The sequence below is a fragment of the Marmota monax genome, unplaced genomic scaffold, assembly GCF_021218885.2.
Source record: "Marmota monax isolate L192 unplaced genomic scaffold, Marmota_monax_Labrador192_F-V1.1 WCK01_AAM20220418_F8-fsc00036, whole genome shotgun sequence".
NCBI lineage: Eukaryota > Metazoa > Chordata > Mammalia > Rodentia > Sciuridae > Marmota > Marmota monax.
Genome location: NW_026694491.1, coordinates 13,957,829 through 13,977,619, shown reverse-complemented (window position 1 = coordinate 13,977,619; position 19,791 = coordinate 13,957,829). Strand labels below are relative to the sequence as shown.

General features: G+C 35.3%; 1 protein-coding gene across 1 annotated transcript in view; it reads left to right on the top strand.

The window, feature by feature from the left end:
• Positions 1-3,064, top strand: part of Lrriq1 (leucine rich repeats and IQ motif containing 1) — a 199,146-nt gene extending 196,082 nt beyond the window's left edge. The window contains exon 27 of the mRNA XM_046419370.1: positions 1,347-3,064. Coding sequence (XP_046275326.1) covers positions 1,347-1,489 — 143 coding nt within the window. The 3' untranslated portion in view covers positions 1,490-3,064. The remainder of the gene's footprint in view (positions 1-1,346) is intronic.
• The last annotated feature ends 16,727 nt before the right edge of the window (positions 3,065-19,791 follow it).

The following is a 19,791-nucleotide window of genomic DNA, read 5'->3' as shown; positions in this document are numbered from 1 at the left end:
TCTCTTAGTTGTTCCTCTGTGCTGAGATTGCCTCCAGGAGAGACTGTTGTGAAGGTGTCTAGACTCTTCAGCTTTTTCTGTCCTTAGGTCCTTTGCAGTCATGGGCCTGTAGCCATGAGGGTAGCAGCCTCCCAGGTATGCTCAGCATACCCTTTCCTAAAACAATAACACTTTTTCCCTGATGTTCAGAAATGTTCTTTGTAAACTAAAGGTGAAATATGTTCTTTGAATTTGTTTTTCTAATCACAGTGTTAAGACTAAAAGCCACAATACAATGCTCTGTTTTTAAAGAGATTTTGAATATAAAATGAACTTTCACAGTCACATTCACCGTCATATTATACCAAATTTAAGACTAAAGACCAATTTGCACAAATGGTCTCATATTTGCTAGCTCTTATATTTGGACCTATAGTTTTTAAATACTTAGAGTTTTATTTGGAAAGATATTGATCTTTAAAAAAAAAAAAAGATACTTTTTCTCTAAACTTATTTAAATACAGAAGCATCACAATGGAGAGTCATGTGGTTTGAACCTTTGCCTCAAGCCAGTACTGAGGAAGCGCTGGAATGCCTCACTGCTTTTCAAACCCTTTCCCCACAGATATAGCTCTGTACTCTTGCTTAATCCTCAGGAGATTCAAAGCAGATGATCATAATTCTTTAATAGTATTCTTGATACTGCAACTTGGGGTCTTGCTGAATAAAAACATGCCTAATCCACTATTCCATTCTTACAACTACTGCTTGCCTTTAACCTCTAACAGTTTTTGTTACTTTTCTTTGTATAATTTCTAACTTGTTCAACATAAACAGTAATTTCTTCCATTTTACAGCACCTGTGTACAAAACCATTTCACTTCTTACTAAAAATGCAATATTCTCAGAAAGGCAGTCTTCACAGTAACCCTGTGATGCATATTATTTCCTTCATTGATAAACTAAGGCTCTGAAAGGCTGTGGCCTGTATTTTATGCTGCCAGAGCAGATCCCATAGATGTGCTTACATTCTAGATCTCATGTACTCTCCATTTGACCAAGAATTCTTTTTATCATTTCATTGCATTGAAAGACTATGACATTTGAATCTGTAGAGAGTAGGAAACTTGTTACATCTGTTTAATTTTTTTTTAGTTAGTATCTTTGTTTAACCTGAACACAATTTATGCCAATCTTCGATTATGTTACTTTGCAAACGAAAGTATTCCTAACAAAGACATTTTAATTAAATCCAAAGATCATAGTTTTCAAATGCATGTTGTTGACTTAAGTGTATTTTTTTCTTTAAAATATAATTTTATTGGGATCATATTAAGTGAAAGTGTACATTTAATATCATCATCTAGGTTGTTCAATTAAGGGAATAGTTGCACCCATGATAACAAATTCAAGACCTTCTAAAAAAGAACGCATATCATTCCGTGACAATCCAGTGCGACTCAGTGGTGGATGGGGAAGTGGCAGAAAGAAGGAGAAAACTTCCAACTAATCCTTCAAGCTTCAGCATTCAAAACATATGGCAAATGGTTTATTTAAAAGAAGTCTGTGGATATCTGGTCATGTTACCAATTGGATACAAAGTTTTAGAGTACTGTGTTTAATTTGTTTTATTATACATATTTTACGATTTTGTTTTCTGGTGTAGTTATCTTCTTTCCCATCTATAAAATACAGTATGCAGTTTTTCCTGTGTGCATGAGGAATAGCCTCCAGAAAACTAATTCTTGAAAAATCACAATAGAATTTATTTATTCAGTTTTTTTCGTTTATATTTGTATGCTACATATATTCAAGATGATTTTTGTTACCAATAATACATTTTAATACTATGTTCATATAAGAATATAACTATCTTTTATTATAATTGTTTAATGCAGTATTAATGAAAAATGAATATGTTAATAAGTTGAATCCAAGAGATTATTATAATTGAGTATTTCAAAGACAAATTAAAAGAGAAAGTAATACAAAATAATAAAAATGGCCTTTTATTTTTAATTTTAAACCATCTTAGAGAGTTTTCATAAGAAAATATGCAGTTTAAGTTAGAATGAGATATAAATTTAATAAATTATCAATTTAATAAATTTAATATTTATCTGTAATGTTTCATCAGATATGTATTATCCTTACTATTTATAAGAGGTGGATATTAATTTTTTTCATCAACATTATTGTGATTCAAAAATGCTCTACCATGTTAAGGTGCCTTTAAATTATAATTTTAAAATATATTTTCAAAGCTTAAATCTGTCATTTTATAATATTAATTTATTTTATAAAATTACCAGTTTTATTAAAGTTTTACTATTGTAATGTTGGTTTTCTGTTATATCTTAGTGTACAAAGAATCTATTAGTTTCCTGAATCTGGAACTCTTTTCACAAAGCTAAATTCATTGTTCTCCACTGACTTTTCATAGCTGTGTTGCTATGGAATAAGATCCAATGAACTTTAGATTTTCCTTTTTTTTTTCTACTCTTTACCGAAACATTTCATTTAAAGATGACTAACCAGATTGAGAAATACATGTATTTAGCTTGTGTCCCCATCTAATTTTGGAGTCTTATTGCATTTCGAACCTGTAAATCTCTTTTAACTTGATTGAGATGGAAATGTTAATGAGCCTCAAGCTGTCAATCTATTTAAAAAAAGCCTAGACTCATATGTTGCAGACTAAAAATTGAGCTCCATGTGTTGTTGTTTAATGAACAGCTTGTCATGTCATTCTTTCACTCACAGCATACACAAATCAGCAAAATGAAACAATGGGAAATATTTTATCTCAGTTACTGTCAACTCAGCAGGAAAAAAAAACACATTAAAGCTGATATTGATAGGGTTTTAAGGTTCATATACTCAAATCAATGAGGTGGAAAGCCTAGTATGAGAAGTGAGATATTTATGATTATTATGTTAGTGCCTAAAAATTATTTTAATCTATAGTTTTCCTATTCTATAATCTGTGTAATTGTTTCATAATATCAATTATGAATATTGATACAGATGCTTTTAAATTTGTAGATGATGATTGATGCATATGTCAATAAAACAATTTCCTAACTATGGTGTTAAATTGGAAGTTCTATGGTGTTGTTTATTGTGTCCAGCTTTAAAAATAATCACTTAAAGAATAGATGCTCAAACTTATCATTTTGTAGCACCAGTTTAGTTGTGTTTTAGAAAATAGAAAAAGCAAACAAATTTTTAAAATGTAATGAAACATAAAAGAAATTGAACTAAGAATATTTTTTCCTCCTATTTTCTTTAGGAAGTATCTTTTTTATTTGTTCTTTTTGGATACACCTGACAATAGAGTTTATTTTGACATATTATCCTTACATGGAGTATCTTAATACTTATCTTTAAGACTCAGGAAGGTGGAAATATGAGCCTGTCTTATGATTTCGGTTGACAAGGAATTTTATACTGATTATGATGTATCCAGGCAATGGTATTATTCATATGCATGACCACAAATGATTCTTTGTCCTTCCCAGCACTCTTATTTCCTTCCCACCTCAATTCTCACTTTCCTCTCTCCCACCTCCAGTACAAATAATTATCATCAGTCACTTTTAGTTAAGAATGGCAAAGTGAATCATTTGTCATAAAAAGCCTGGTAAAAGTCTTAGCTGGGCCTTTTGGGATCTCACAATGTTTTGATATGAGTCAGCTGTATTAGTTTATATAGATAACCCCTCCCCAGGGTCTGCTCTACAATCAACATCTTTGAGCATATAGTTTACTATAACAGACCTTATTAAGTATGATGCAAAGCATTTCAAATCATTACCTAATTTCTAATTTATTACTCTGTTCATAAATGAATTGGATGTACAACACTCTCATTTAAAAGGTGGAAAAAAAATAACAGAAGACAAGGTATTGTAATAGGCATTGTTATTTTTTTCCTTAGATGTAAAAGAATAGGATACCAACTTTCCTGGAAGTTAGTTTAGAGCTTTCACTTTTGAAGAAAGCAATTTTAATTAGAAAGAATATGTCGGAAATTGAGAGGGATTAAAGTGTTTTGAAGTTTACATTGTAAAGTAAAAAATAGTCTTTTAAGAGAACTTCCTCTACATTTAAAAAACAACATCTTTAGTATAAGCTTTGGTTCTTATAACTCTTGACTATGCTGTCAGTTACTAAATTGATCATTGCTTTGATTTTCTCTTCATTTGTAATTTACTTATTTTTTTCTTATTTTTCTCAAAATTTGGGTAGCATCCATCCAAAGTTCAGACTAGTAAGATTTAAAATTTAGGATATATTTTTATAATATTTTACAGGTAGTGTGCTATGATCAAGATAAGTAATAAGTTTTATGGATAAGAGACACATATTAAATTGTTCATTGTTCTTTTAAAAAGAAAAACTCATTGTCCTTAACATAATAGAGAATAAAGTCTTCCATTATTATATTTCCTATATTATCATGTTTCTTCATTAATGGAGTTTCCATCATCCTTTTTAATTTTTTTCATTGTAAATGGACACAATACCTTTATTTTATTTATCCATTTTTATGTGGTGCTGAGGCTTAAGCCCAGTGCCTCACATGTACAAGGTAAGCACTCTACCACTAAGCTACAACCCAAACCAGTTTCCAAAACCTTTAAAAACCAGAAAATTATTCATCATATGGGTTTATAATTTTCTTGGCTATATGTATATAATTTAGAGGAACACCATTAAGCATTCTATAGGATAGGAGTTGTCAAGGTTAATTTCTTAATTTATCACTGATATGAGATGTAATTCTATTGTCTATTTTGGTATATAATAAAGTATGTTTTCTATCATGATATTTTTGTTTACCTAGACAAAGCTGTTTTTGTCATTATAAGATTCAGAGAAAGGACCTTTCCAAATAAGGTTATAAAACACATTTTAAAATGGTTAATTTCAGGCTGGGGTTGGGTTGTGGCTCAGAGGAAGAGCACTGGGCTAGCATGCATGAGGCATTGGGTTAGATCCTCAGCACACATAAAAATAAAAATATTGTGTCCACCTATATCTAAAAGATACATATTTTTTAAATGGTTAATCTTGGTTGAGATATGATAGATGTGTAAATTAAATCAGATTTCAAGAATTTAATATGAACAAAATGTAAAATTGATCTCTAATTTTCTGTTGGTTGTGCTAAAATAACAACATTTTGTTTGTTTTTATTTTTAAATGTACCAGAAAACTTTAAATTACACATTTGGTTAATATTATATTTCATTGGGTAGTACTGATCTGGAGGCCATTTTTTGAGATGACCTACGTAGTGTTTTGATGCAGAAAATAATGGGAGGGAAAGAGTGCAAAAAAAAATTCTACTTTATTTTTTAAAAAGTGGCCCTTTGATTCTGCTAAACATAGTAAATATTATAAGATAAAAAGAGGAGACAATTGTTGTGGTTCTAGATTTTGAGATGGCATAATTGAATTTAACTTTGACATAGTTGAATTTAACTGTCCATTTTTATATTTATTTATTTTTATCTGGTTTTAATCAGAGACATCTTCTAAATTGAAGTTGAAGTTCTTTTTTGCTACTGGTGCTGAGAAACAGGATTAGTACCTACCTTGTAATCTATATTTTATCAAGCTTTGCATGGGTAGAGATTTTAATTTTTCAAATGGCATGAGATGAATTGTGATACAGATGGATTCTTGTCATGGGAACCATATTATATCTGACATTCTATTATATCATAAATCCAGTTTTAACCTAAGACATATAACATAAAAGGCAATAACTGTTGCATAAATGAATATACTGCTTTTGAATGATAATAAATGTAGTCTGTTTATAACTGCTAAAAAGCATATCATCCACACAAACTTTGTATGACACCTCCTGACAACCATTTGTCCTTCTTTGCCAAATACAAACTCCCATCTGTTATTCCTAGGAGCCAGAATTTCACTCAAAGCAAAGAGTAAAGAGAAACTTTTTGTGTGACATCCCATTTGTAATTCATATCCTTGGCAGCACTTTAGGGCAAGGGGCATATAAATTTCCAGGGCCTTCCCTAAGCAGATCTGGAATGGCCTCCTATGGGAAGGAATCATGATGCTCAGTAAGGAAGTATGTGTAAAGCAGCATGAATGCACCACTATTGGTACTGTCTGCAATAACATTTGGAGGTCTGAGTGAGAGTTTCTTTGCTGCTTGTCATCTTTGCTTTAGGTAAACTAACCAAAGTACCATAGAAAGATCCTTTCTATGAAACTTTTGAGAAAACTGAACCAATCCAATTAATCTACAACAAGAAAGGTTCCCCTTGTACTTCATGGCTTGTTATTTACCATTACTGAGAGAATATAATCTGCATAGTATCCCCACCTTTTAGGAAGTGTTATTATCACCTTTACATTGAAAATTAGTGGTGAGAAACCACTTCAAGCCCATGATTTCCCTACAGAGGCCTGATGTATGTGGCAGTGGTAACCAGGTGAGTAAATGTAAAGCTTCTTAAATGAATCCATTTCTCATTGGAATTACTGAGAAGTAATTTTTCCTGCAAAGGGTGTAATAGAAACTTGCAAACTTGTTTTATGATCCTCATAAAATTGGTCTAGATCAGCATTTATAAATATTGTGACCCACATATGTAATTTTAAACTTTCTAGTAGCCACTTTAGAATATAAAAAATTGGTAAGATTAATTTGATAATATATTTTCCTTAATCTAATATACCCCATATATAGATAATTCCTCAGTATGCACGGGGGTTGTTTCTAGGATCTCACCGCAAATACCAAGTCAGATGCTTAAGTCACTTAAGTTAGCACTATGTATCTGTAGATTCCATATGTGTAGATATATGGAGGTCAGACTATTTCTTTTATCAAGTAGAAGTGTAAGGACATTTTCTCAGGAGAAAACTTCACCTATATTAGCTCTTAAAGTTATATGTCTCAGAGAAAAGAAAAAGTTATAGAATTAGGTTATTTTAAATTGTTGACATCTATAAGTATAAATATTAGTAAGTATTTAACCATAGGTATTTCAAATCAAACAGATAAACATTAGCTTCACTACTTTAACCTTTGATATGGATTTGAGGTTTCTTCTCAAAGTTATTGAATTAAAGATGTCTCCACCAAAGTTCATGTATCAACAGAAAATTACAAGGAGATATAATAAGGCTAGGTCTGTTTCTCATCTCTTTACATCATTCAGATTTGTTCTAACCCTGGATTTTCTATGAACTTCAAAATGAAACCAATGTTTAGAATAACCCAATATGATACATAGAACAAAGTAAGAAATCAACCATAAGTTTTGTTTTGCTAAGTACATATTTTAGTGTGAAGCATATGGAAGAAAGTGAAAAGAATATGGTTCTTGTAATTTAACTGTCTTGTGTTATAATGCTCACTTTGATGAGTCATGTTTTACAAGTGACAAACTCCCTGAACCTCTTTGCTTACTGTTAAATTAAGATTATAATACTTAAGCGCCTCGGGAAGCTGAGGCAGGAGGACTGCAAGTTCAAAGCCAGCCTCAACAATTATGAAGGCCCTACCAAAAAAAGGGGGGGGAAAGGAAACTGGGGATTTGACTCAGTGGTTAAGTGCTCCTGAATTCAATCCCCAGTGCCAAAAAAAAAAGATTATATAACTCATAGGATGATAAGAGGCAAGGGATATAATATATAAGAAGCCCCAGGGTCAATATATGGGATATGTCTTATAATTACTTAATAAACAGCTGACATATAAACCTTTCCAAGCCAGTCTTCCAAAATTAAACCAAAAATTTTCTAAACCAATTGAGATACAACCAATTTTGCATATCTTATTTAGAAAATATATCCATGAAGTATGGGATAGTATTTTTTAAGAGATCATTAAGAACTGACTTCTTTAGATTTGTCTTAAATGGGCAGTAGAATTCAATGCTTCAAATGCATCTTAAGCTCCCTCCATTAAAAATGTACAGAAATCTTTGGAAATGTAAAAGATATGCATTCTTTTTTTTTAAAGATAGAGTGAGAGACGGAGGGAGAGAGAGAGAGAATTTTTAATATTTATTTTTTAGTTTTCGGCGGACACAACATCTTTGTTTGTATGTGGTGCTGAGGATTGAACCTGGGCCGGCATGCCAGGCGAGCGCGCTACCGCTTGAGCCACATCCCCAGCCCAAGATATGCATTCTTAATAACATGTTGTTAAGTTATATTTTTACAGGGGCAAATAAAAGATATATCTAGGAAATAGATGAAATATGAGCATCAGAGCTCTCTAGATAATACTCAGTACTCCAAAATAGATCATAAAATGTTTCTACTACCAGAGTCTCAAACAGTATGCCAGGTCATTAACAGGTTCATTCTCCATTTTTTATTCCTTTCCCTTCAAATAGAAATATTGGCTCCTCTCAAGGCACAAACATAAAAGGATATCTATCCCTTGGTTTAATTTCTTTGTTAATCTTTATTCTATGATAAACTTTATTTATCTTTATTCAACCGATAAATTTTCAGTTATCTTTTCTATTAAGAATGAAAAAGGTTTTATTATTTTTATGCTAATTTAAAAAAAACGATTAACCTAGACTCAATAAACAATATTATAAGAAACTTTTATTTTAATATGTTAAAGGAAATAAAAAATGGGATGGAAATGATTCATTTCAAATCAGTGTGGACAGGGAAAGGTTTACATATTCTGTTTAAATGACCATAAAGGATGAATTTATATATGGAAAACACTTTAGGCAAAGACAGGCAAGAATACCTGGATACGGGTAACAGTGACATGCCTAGAGAATGAAGTCTAGAACAACCAAAGGAGTTCATTATTGGACAAAACTGAGAAATCCCTGGTGAGACAGGAAGTTAATGGGAAATATGACTGGGAAGGAGGACCACATAAAGGCTGGATCCTGCGACCCATCTAGCCTATGTCATTTGTGTGACTTCTAAGTGGAAAATTCCTATGTGATGATTCTCAAAACAAAAAAGACAACATTATTCTCAGATACATAATATCATAATATTTTGAAATAAAAATTGGCATGGTTACGGGAAAATATTAATTTAATTCACATCTCAAATTATAATGACACCCACATTGAAGTCCCTACATAAGGTACATGGATTCATTTATTTATATTTAGTGGGGAAAACTTGAATGACCTACAGAGGTATTACTTTTTCCAAGTCTGTTGAGAATTGTTAGATTTTTGTTTTTTGTTTTTTAATATAAACCAATGTATCTTAAATCTGAGTGAAGCTGCTTCCAAACATTAGCAGAACAATTGTAAATACTTCCTCACAGGGATATTGATATAGACAGTGATTTCCAGAACAAACTGTTCTACTGTCAGGAACACTGTGCTGAGTACATTAAGTCAAGTAAAGACTGGATAAAGCTAGAATTTCTAATATTATTTACAAGAATTGGAAAGCCTCTGTTTAGTCAGCCGGTGCATTATAGAATACAATAAACTGAGGCTTGAACAGCCAACATTGATTTCTCATAGTTGTGAAGGCTGGAATTCCTAGAATTAGGGCACTAGTGTGGTCAGGTCTTGGTTAGGACCTGGTTTACAGAAAGACATTTTCTTGCTGTCTTCATACATGATGAGAGAGATCTGCTATCTCTCCATCACTTTTTAAGGCATTAGACCCACTATGAGTGCCTCACCCTCATGACCTAACTTAACCCTAAATTCCTCTCAAAGACTCCACTTCCAAATACCATCATGTTGGGAACTAGAGTTTCTTCAGCTCATGAATTTGGTGGGAGAGGGCACAATCAGTTCATAACAGCCTCTTAAAATTGTACAGACTTATTGATAAGAACTGTATTTCTGATAGATAATTTCAAGGTAGACTTTTTTTTCAATATACAGGTTTAGAAGGGTAACATTTTAAAAGGAGAAGCAGAGTCCTTAAGTGGTAATTGTAATTATCATAGGTTATACAAGATAGTTAATGGCAAGACTAGGAGTACAACCCTAGTTTCTTGAATCACACAAGTCTTGGAAAACTTATGTTAGAAATAATACCTATGTTTAAAACCTAACTAACTGAATAGCAGTTATGGGCAAGCGAACTTACCTTAGAGTAGTAAAACACCTCAGGACCTAGCAACTTAATGTAAGTTTTGTTTTCCATATGTGATTATTTTTTTCTTTTTTTCCCCCTTTCCATCTCTTAACTAATAATCATGCATTTGATTTTCTTAATTTAAATAATTGAAATTTGTTTCTAAGTTGATTTTCATAGCACTATTAGTTTGTTTTTCCTATGTTGATAATCTTTACTAAATTCTTTTCACTTTCTGAATTTGAAAAATCATAGTAACAATAAAAATGTTTTATGTCAAGGCACTGTCCTAAATGCATTAGATATATTAACTCTATATTTACTTTAAGCTCCTGAGATAGGTACCACTCTTACCCTCCTTTACAGAGATGATACTGAATCATAGAATTGTTCTGTAATTTTCCCATCATCTCATAGTCAACAGGTGATAGATCTGGACTTGAGCCCATTGGGTGTAAATCAACTTTATAGATTATTACATTTTTTTATGTTACAGACCAAATGGACATTCACAAATATACATCAGTTAGCCAAATTGTTCCAATAGTAAATCCAAAAGGTTATCTCTATAGTAAAATTACAGGCAAACCAGAAAGACCCAAGAACTATGTAGCAAAAATCACTTCCTTTTAAGTAGTCTTTAATTTTATATCAAAGTAAATATGAGTTATTATTATTTCTCTCCTTAGAGAAAATTAATCATAATTTCAAAAATAATAGTACTGTAATTTTCTTATGAAGAAAATTATGAAGATGTGAGCTATTTTAAGCATTAAGGACAGCATTTGGCAGCTTTGATTTGAAAGAGGCTCACATGACCAAGATTTACCTCTGTAATATGTCTTGTCCAGTAGTGGTACAGCTTTGAGAATCAGCCCACATTAGTCATAGGAAACTTTCATTGTTAAAAATCTCGCCTTTTACATGAACAATGTGTTTATGCCTATCTGCCTATTTCCACCACTGGGGCTAAACTGAATGATCATTCGTTCTTATATCTTCTCTTAGCTAAAAATCACTGCCTCTTTCAACCAGTCTTCTTATAACATGGCTTCCAAATTATCTTGGACCCAGCCAGTATTCACTAGAAAAGCTCAAAATTATTATTTTTTTCTCCATAAAAATAGTTTCCAGAGTACTTCTCAATTCTCAAGTTTTCTGCATAGTACAGCGTATAGTGTGACTCTGATCCATCTTAATGTATAACTGCTTTACTTCTGTAAATCGAAGCTAAATTTGTTTTTTTAACTTCCTTAGCAACTAAGGCAGTAGACTCAAAATATCCTCAGATCTTACTATTTGGACCCTTATAAACTTTGTTCCTTCTCTCCTATATTTTTAAACCTTAATTTACAACTTTGTGTTTGTTTCTATTGATTGATTTCCATCATTCTACCTTCTCTTCTCGAAAGATATCTGCATCCCAATTTTTGTTGTATTCTAAAACATTAATTAATCCTCTTAAGAATGAACAATTTGTAAAACCTAGGAAGTGTATACTCTTTATGTTTGAGTTTTGGGTGAAAATGTTAATTAGAATGAAGGCTCACTTTTTATGGAAAATACCCAAAGGAAAACTTTTAAATGGTTTACAGGATTCCACAGTGTTTGTTTCTGGAGCTTAAGGGGAGAAAAAAAAAAAACATGTATGATGTACTGTAGAGATATCTTTATATCCCACATGGTTTGCCTCAACTGTGATTAATCTGTCAGAAATATCTAAAGACGTTTCTATACCTTAAATAAGAAATTGCCTACAGATCTACTTTATTCATAAAAATAAAAATGGTTTAGTATAATAAAATTTCTGCCCTTAATTCTCTTTGCTAAGATTTACATTTCTCTCTAAGCTCTAAGACAGTATTCAAAGTTTTATTAACATTAGAAAGAATGCAAGATTAAAGGACATTCCTGCTCAAAACACTATAATGAGTTACTTAGATTTTACTTAATTCAATTCAATTATTGAGCAATTTCCAATGTAGTGAACGACTGTATACCTCTTTCTCAAAAAGTAGCACATATGATTCAAATACAGTGTAAAATAAAGAATTTCAAGAACATTAATTAAAAAATATACTCTATTGGAGTTAGATTCCCTGTAATTTACTGCATTAATGAGATTTTCTCAAAACGAAGTTCCTTTTAAAATTAAGTCCTCCTTAAAAACTTATCTTATTATAACTTTTTGGTATTACATAAGAGTTCAATAATGAGAGCAACTAAGAACAGAGCAGGGAGGAAGAGCAGGAAGAAAAGATTAACATTAAACAGATACATGAGGTGGGATGGAAAGGGAGAGAAAAGGGAAATTGCATGGTAATGGAGGGAGTCCCTCATTGTTATACAAAATTACATATAAGAGGTTGTGAGGGGAATGGGAAAATAAACAAGGAGAGAAATGAATTACAGTAGATGGGGTAGAGAGAGAAGATGGGAGGGGAGGGAGGGGGGATAGTAGAGGATAGGAAAGGTAGCAGAATACAACAGTTACTAATAGGGCATTATGTAAAAATGTGGATGTGTAACAGATGTGATTCTGCAATCTGTATTTGGGGTAAAATTGGGAGTTCATAACCAACTTGAATCTAATGTATGAAATATGATATGTCAATAGCTTTATAATGTTTTGAACAACCAATAAAAAAATAAATAAATAAAATAAAATTAAGCTATTGAAACATTAAAAAAAAACATGAGCCAAAATAAACTTCCTCTTCTAAAAAAAAAAAAAAGAGTTCAAAACCTCACAAAGAGACTGAAATAAATGAATTGTCTAAATAACTTTTTTTTTTCTTTTTGGCATGGTATAAAAATCCTTGCTTAAGTAGTTAATAGGAGTAAATATTTTAATTGCTTATTATATTTAACTTTATTAATACTGTGCACTTTTGAGGCTTTTAGGACTTTAGAGAGCAACTGAGCAGGTGGGAAATTATTTAATTGTTCTTATGAGTCCATTTGGGGGCTTCTGATGCTGGAAACAAAGATGGCATGGTCTCCTGTGACTCTGAAGTTTTCTTTTTAAGTAAAAGTCTTCGAATGCCATGGATGCCACCCTGCTGGAGCAGCACTGGTGGCTTTGTTTAAAAAAAAAAAAAAAGACAAAATTTAGAGGAGCCTAGAAGGAATGTGGCTTAGTATTTAACAAATCAGCTAGGAACATCTTTCAGTCAGTCTGAAACCTGACATTCCCCAACAGGGAGAATGAATCATTAGGTTCTGTGGACCAGGTAGCAAAGAGTGACATATTTGTTATTTTACTCAACACACACACACACACACACACACACACACACACACACACACACCAAGAGCAGGACACTACTGTCCAAAATAGTTAACATGTTTCCCGCTTTACTCATCTAAATCTGCAGCAATTTGTGATATGGATTAACTAATTGCCAACCGGTGAAACAAAAAGGGTACTGTCCTTACGAAGGAACGAAGGAACGGCTAGATGATCTATTTGCCAACATCAATATTTGGATGGAAAGCTTAAAATATGTTGTTTTACCAAGAGATACACTTTAAAAGGGGGAAAGCACCCCGATGAAATATTAGCAGCAAATCGGTTAACCGCTAACTTTTTTCTGTATTCGTAGAGTATCTTTTAAGTTTGCATTAAAAGTGAAACTTCATTTTTCTTTCTTAGAATAGAGGTTTTCCACATAGTCACCCTTTAACGCAGATTATCTGGTTGTATGTCACTTTGCCCACTGTGTTGCAGTCAAATCAGGCGGCTTTTGGAGACCTAGCCCTCACCCCAATTGCCCAGCATTGCCGCGCCGCACAGCTCCAGGGACTGGTAGCCAGAAGGGTGGTCTTCACGGAGGTGCTCACCAGGTGGCGGCCCACCCAAGCCCAGGGGAGTACTGATTTGCCTCTGGAAGTCTGCTCCGCACTCCAGCAGTCCACAAGTTCTGAGCCAGAAAGACCTGGACCTATGGTGGTCATAGGGTAAGGCTCAGGTTTCGGGATGCCTGTCACACAGGCAGGGGCGCTGCTTTGTAGCCTCAAGTCCTGCACCCTGGAAGAAAGGCGTCCCACAAGCTCGACTTTTCTTCCGCGAGCCACAGAGAGCCTTTTGTTCCGAATCATAGGACACTTTGCAAGTTAAAATTCACATCAGGAATTCATGTGGCTGGGGGCTAGCAGGACAGGTTGGAAGACTCAACCCATATCAACTTCTACCTTCCTCTGAAGTTTTTCTAATTTTCAAAATAAAGAAGTTGGCTCCCGCTCGCTCCTCCTCTCCATTTCTTTCTCTACCTCCCCAGCCCCGCCTCTCTCTTTCCATGTAGTAATTATGTTTGCGATTGTCTTCTTTGTCGAACATATAAGGCACCAACATATTGGTTAAACTAGATTTCGCCGTTTTCATGTCTACAAGGCGAGGACGTTCTAAATGCACCCTCTCCGCGCCCAAAACTTGTCCTCTTGTCCTGAAGTAAAGGGTATTGATGAACGAGGGAGGAGCAGGGTAATTGAGGAACATATGAGGGAGATCTGTTTCTGTTTGGATCAGACTTGGTTTTATCTATTAGAAGTACCGTGATCAGGATGTTTAATGACCATGGACTTTACACTTAAAGTTGTATAATCAGAGTTCAAAGGAGAAACATCTGTCATTTTGCCTTGGTATCTATGCATAAGGAAGTCTTTCCCTGAAACGTGAAAGCTCAATGTGTGAGATGCACACATAACACCTTCATAAAAATATGCAGCTGTGTCTTTAAGACATACCTAGTGAATCAGCAGGAAAAAAAAATGAATTCAAAATATATTGAATATAAATTTAAATAACTCACTTATCATATAAAATACTGGGAATACATTTTAGATAAACAATAATTTACTAGTGAAATCTGATTTATTAATTGAATAGTATAATTATGCACTATTTAAAGGCATAGGTGTCATAGAAAACAATCTATTGGTCTTTTATGTTCAGAACTTCCTGGCACAATGAGGACACCCAGAAAAAGAAATAAAGGTGACTAGATTATTGCAGTTTAATTTTAATTTTTGTAACAAAATACATTTCTGTAGTGAATATTTAACAACGTCAAGTCCACTTTTCTTTTAAGAAAAAGCCATCAATATGAAAAACTAGTGAAATAAGTTGAAATTAAAAAATAAACATAGCTCTTTGAAAAATCAGACGTTTTGAAATATCAAAGTAATATTATTCTTGAAATCAGTAAATTTAATACGTTGTATTTGGGAACTTTGTGATAGCACACTTGAAAGACTTAGAAGATCCATTTACAGTAGGGTAGGTAGTTTTGTAAAAGACAAACTTCACAAACGTGGCAGTTACATATTAGTTTACAGTCATGTATTTTTGAAGATGATGATGGCTAGTGTTATAGATTAAAAAGAAAAATGTAAAAATTTCTTTGTCTGAATATATTTTTATTTTGATGAAAATCCTTTGAGCTGCTTCAGTGCAAAATATATTTCTGTATCTGTTATGTCCACAGAGCTATGGGAAGTTTGATGATGAAGCCAGGGAAGAAAAACAGCAGCGGAGCACACACAAACACGAGGCTCCCTGGCTTCTTGCCATGATACATGACATTCAATTATTTTAGTACTTTTTCATGAGAGTTTCCCTCCATCAGCTCCTCCTCCCCTCTCCACTGTTGCTTTTCTACATTTGGCACAGTTGGCCTGATTCAGCATGCGTGTTTTTTTTTTCCTCCCCCCCTGGCTTTACTTCTAATAAGCCTCAAATTCCCACTGTAAAAAGAAAGTGCTAAAACTAAAATTCTTGCAATTCCATCTTGACATTCCCACTATAACTATATAGATGTGACATTTATTTTAATGATTTGACAAAGAAAGGAACTAGAGTAGTCTACACATTGCTTCTACTATTGCTTTGATGTATGTTTGCAGAAATACTATTCATTTCCCAAAATACATTTGCACAGGAGAGAGAAGCATTAAAAGCAGCATTAAGTCCATGAATTTTTTTTTTTAATGTAAAATGAGTCAAGCTGCCTTGGACTGTTAATCCCTCATCAGAACTTTCCTTTCTAATGAATTACTACCTTGTGGGGAGAGAAAGTGTCAAATAATCATTTAAATGAACTTTTCAAATAGTTTTATTTTATTTAGTTATCTTACTTCTATGCTCTAAATGGAAGCAAATAAATAAAAGTTTTAGAACACTGCAACTCACTACTTAGGAGAAACTGCCACCTAACAACATCAGCAATAAACTGGTTGCAGAAATAATGTCAGATTCAACTTCTGATAGGAGCATCAGAATCATTTTCATAAAATAGCTCTTCCATTGTTCGCATTCAGTGATGCCAGAGGAATGATCTAGGTTTCTCCAACACATCTTAATTACAGAGAAGAAAACAGTTTTTTGGAGTCTGAGATCTGAACCAGCAATAGGTTTTGTTCACCCTCATGCTTTGCTTTCTTGATTCTTCACATTCCTTCCTTTACAGGCACCAAACCTCTTTCCCATTAAGGAGATGTAAAGAAGCAGCAGGCTACATAATGCCCAGAGATCAGAAAGTGCTAAAATCCTGGGATGTCCAAAATATTTTTAGGCATTTTTAAGAAGTAATGAATTCCTACCTCTGTTGCACTCTACCCTAACTTGAACCACCTCCTGTAAATGCTGGTTCCCATCTGCAAGGTTCAGATACAAAGGAAACAAACAAGGTATACAGCAACTTATTTGGAGTAAAATTCTTACTGATGTGAAAGAGGGAGAGCTGGATCTTCTTTTAGATCCCTAGTTCCGAATATGGACAGAGATGAACAACAGTCTCTCAAAGGTGAAGTAGAAAGGTCAAGTGAAAAAGGAAATGGAAGCCTGGAGATGACTGACTAGCTGAGCCTGTGAAGAAAAAAATCCCAACTAGAACATGACTTAATAAACTGGGTCTTGCCAGCTGATCACTCCTCAGAATTCTTATCCCCGGGTGGGGGGCCACAGGCAGACTGGTTGGATTAGGAAGGTTGGAATGGGGTAAAGATCATAAAAGGCAAGGTTAAAAAAGAGTTAGGACTCATGATGGTTCTGGTGGAGTAGCAGAAAGCATTTATCAAAGTGTTATGGTCAATTTCCAAGGTTTTCCTCAAAACATCAGGCAGAAAAAGCTCAGGTAATTCTCAGGAAAGGCCAGCTGACCTCCAATTTGATTTCTTCTCCCTTCTTGTGACTTCTAGAAATCACTTTATTATTATTGTTTTAATTAGTAGTATTTTCAATTTAATATTAGGGTTCCAATGGCTAGAACTGTGTCATTACTATAAACTCGATCTCAACCTCTCAAAATCCACTTAATGCAGCTCTTGGCAACCAAAGACTCAGTTTCTTGCCAAAAACTGCAGATTAAGCATTTGTTATGGGAGTTCGCCATTAACTGTTCCCTCTGTTATGGGTACATGTGGTTACATATCACAAAACACACGGGATTCCTTGTAATGGATTTGCGTTTCTAGGAGGCTTCAGAGATATTAAGTGGGGTGGGTGACACCTTGACACTCCACTCCTTCAACCACCACCATTACAAGTGGGTTTTGGGTATTGGGGTGGGAACAGGTTTAGTAGGCAGATGTTGTCCTGGGCTACACTGTAGTTTCCTCTAGGAGTTGGACTTTCACTGATATATAAGTACTCCAGAGCTTGCATCATATGTCTTTCATTTGAGACACCGAATATTTTTCAGAGAATTTAGTGCTCTTAAAACATATTTATAAACAAGCCGACATAGCTCTAAGACATAACTAAGTTTACTAACTAGGAAACCTTTGTCTATTTCCTCAAGTAAGCAATAGATTTTCTTGCTACTTTGAGTTTTTGAAAAACCCATTAAACGACTATTGCCTTAGCTTTTCCCGTTTTCATTAGAGAAAGTCAGACATCTGGAATGCCTGAAAGTAATACAAATATAAATGGGCATGGGAGATCATCACTGAAAATCTTCGACCCGCCCAGGAGTGTGTGGCTAATTCAACACCCAAGTTTTCTAAAATGGCTGGCCAAGAACCCTCTAGAAAGTGTCCAGGACATGCCATAACAGCTCCTCCTCCTTAAGCAAGGTCGAAATGCTTCCGGGCAAGCTGTCGCGTGCGTTTTCTTGGCTTCCCCCTGACCCCCAAGCCTTGGCCTCACCATGCAGAGGATGCCTGGCTTTGAGTTCGCTCCACGATGCAGCCTGCTTTGTCCTTGAGCGAAGTTCCCCCAGCCCTTTTTCTTTGACCTACCTAACCCCTTTGAGATTCGACAATTCGTGTTGGTGCTAAGATGCTGAGGAGCTAGTAATTAATAATATAGCAGAAGCTGTTTCAACCCGGAATAGTGTCAACTCCCAGAGCCTGAGTGCACGCTCAATGCTACGCTGAGCGAGGCTCCACGTGAATCGATTGTATGTGTCCCTCCTCTGGAAATCTGTCTCGAGTGGACGTTGGGCCGAGCCTGAGTCTACAAGGCTTGCTCCCGGCCCATCCGCTCAGGTTTTACCCCGCGGAATCAGTTTTTATTGCCGGCCCCGCCTTAAGGCAGTACTGAGAAGCTCCTCTGACATGCAGGACTCTCCGTGACTTTTTCTCCCAGGCTGTGGCCTGGTCGGGCCTCAAAGAGGGTCTCACCTGTGAGGTGTGGATCAACCAAGACCCCGATGTGGGCAGAAATTCCCGAACCCATTCGGAAGCCCGCCAGTGTTGGGCTTGGCTTCGCCATCCCCAAGTCGGGGTTACCAGGCATGCCCAAGGCCGCGGCATAATTGCCGGTCCGGTCGGTCCGGAGAAGCGTGACCTCTGTTGTGAGGGCCTGTGTCCAGAAAGGTTACGTCAGGACCCATCAGCAAAGACTCCCTGGTCCAAATCTTGTGCGGGTTTTTCAACATGTTTGTCCGCCTAAGGGGCCCATTGGAAACAGCTGCTTTTTAGTGCCCAAACACTAAACGCACTTCTCTCTGATGCTTCAGGGTCCTAGGAAGCTGGAGTCCGGCCCAAAGCCACACAGTGAAGTTTTTAACTCCGCCTGGCTGCCCTACCCTTCTACCTTCCTCCCGCTTAAGGTAGAACAGAGGTCCTGGTCCACAGAGGGCGCCCGGCTTCGCAAGCGCGCGGGAGCCACTGGCTTCCCCTCATGCGCTTTTCGAGTAACTCCACCTGGACTCATTAAAAGCATCAATACCAATAAAATAAAATAAATAAAAAACACAATAAGGTCTTCCTCCTCCTCATAAAACAGTTTGAATAGTGAACCTCCCTCTGTCCTAGACCAAAGGCTTTGGGGAGGCACTTGTCAAGGGGTTTGGTTAAAATACTTTTGGTCTAATGGACCAAGGGGAGGGGTGGGTAGGAGGTGGTGTGGAAATCGGTTGGTATTGGTATAAATTGAATCGTTTCAATGCCTCTTGCTCACCTTCCCTGTCCCATGCCGCTGCATTCCAGAAAAAAAAGAAAAAGGACACGGCCTGGTAAAGAGCTGAGACCGCCCAGACGCCTCGCTCCTCTGGGTTAGAAGCAGAAGCGGCCCCTTTACCACCGCTTTCCCAGTTAAAACAGCTGCCCACGTATCCGGCTTCTTGGGCTTCATATTAATGTGGATCTTCCACGTAAACGATTTACGGATGAAATAAAAGCCCTTTAGAGCAATACTTCCTTTCAAGTTCTTAAGATGCCTCTAAATCTTTCTGGTAGTGAGTGGCTGGCGTGGGGGCGGGGTGGAGACCCGGTGTGGGGCGGGTG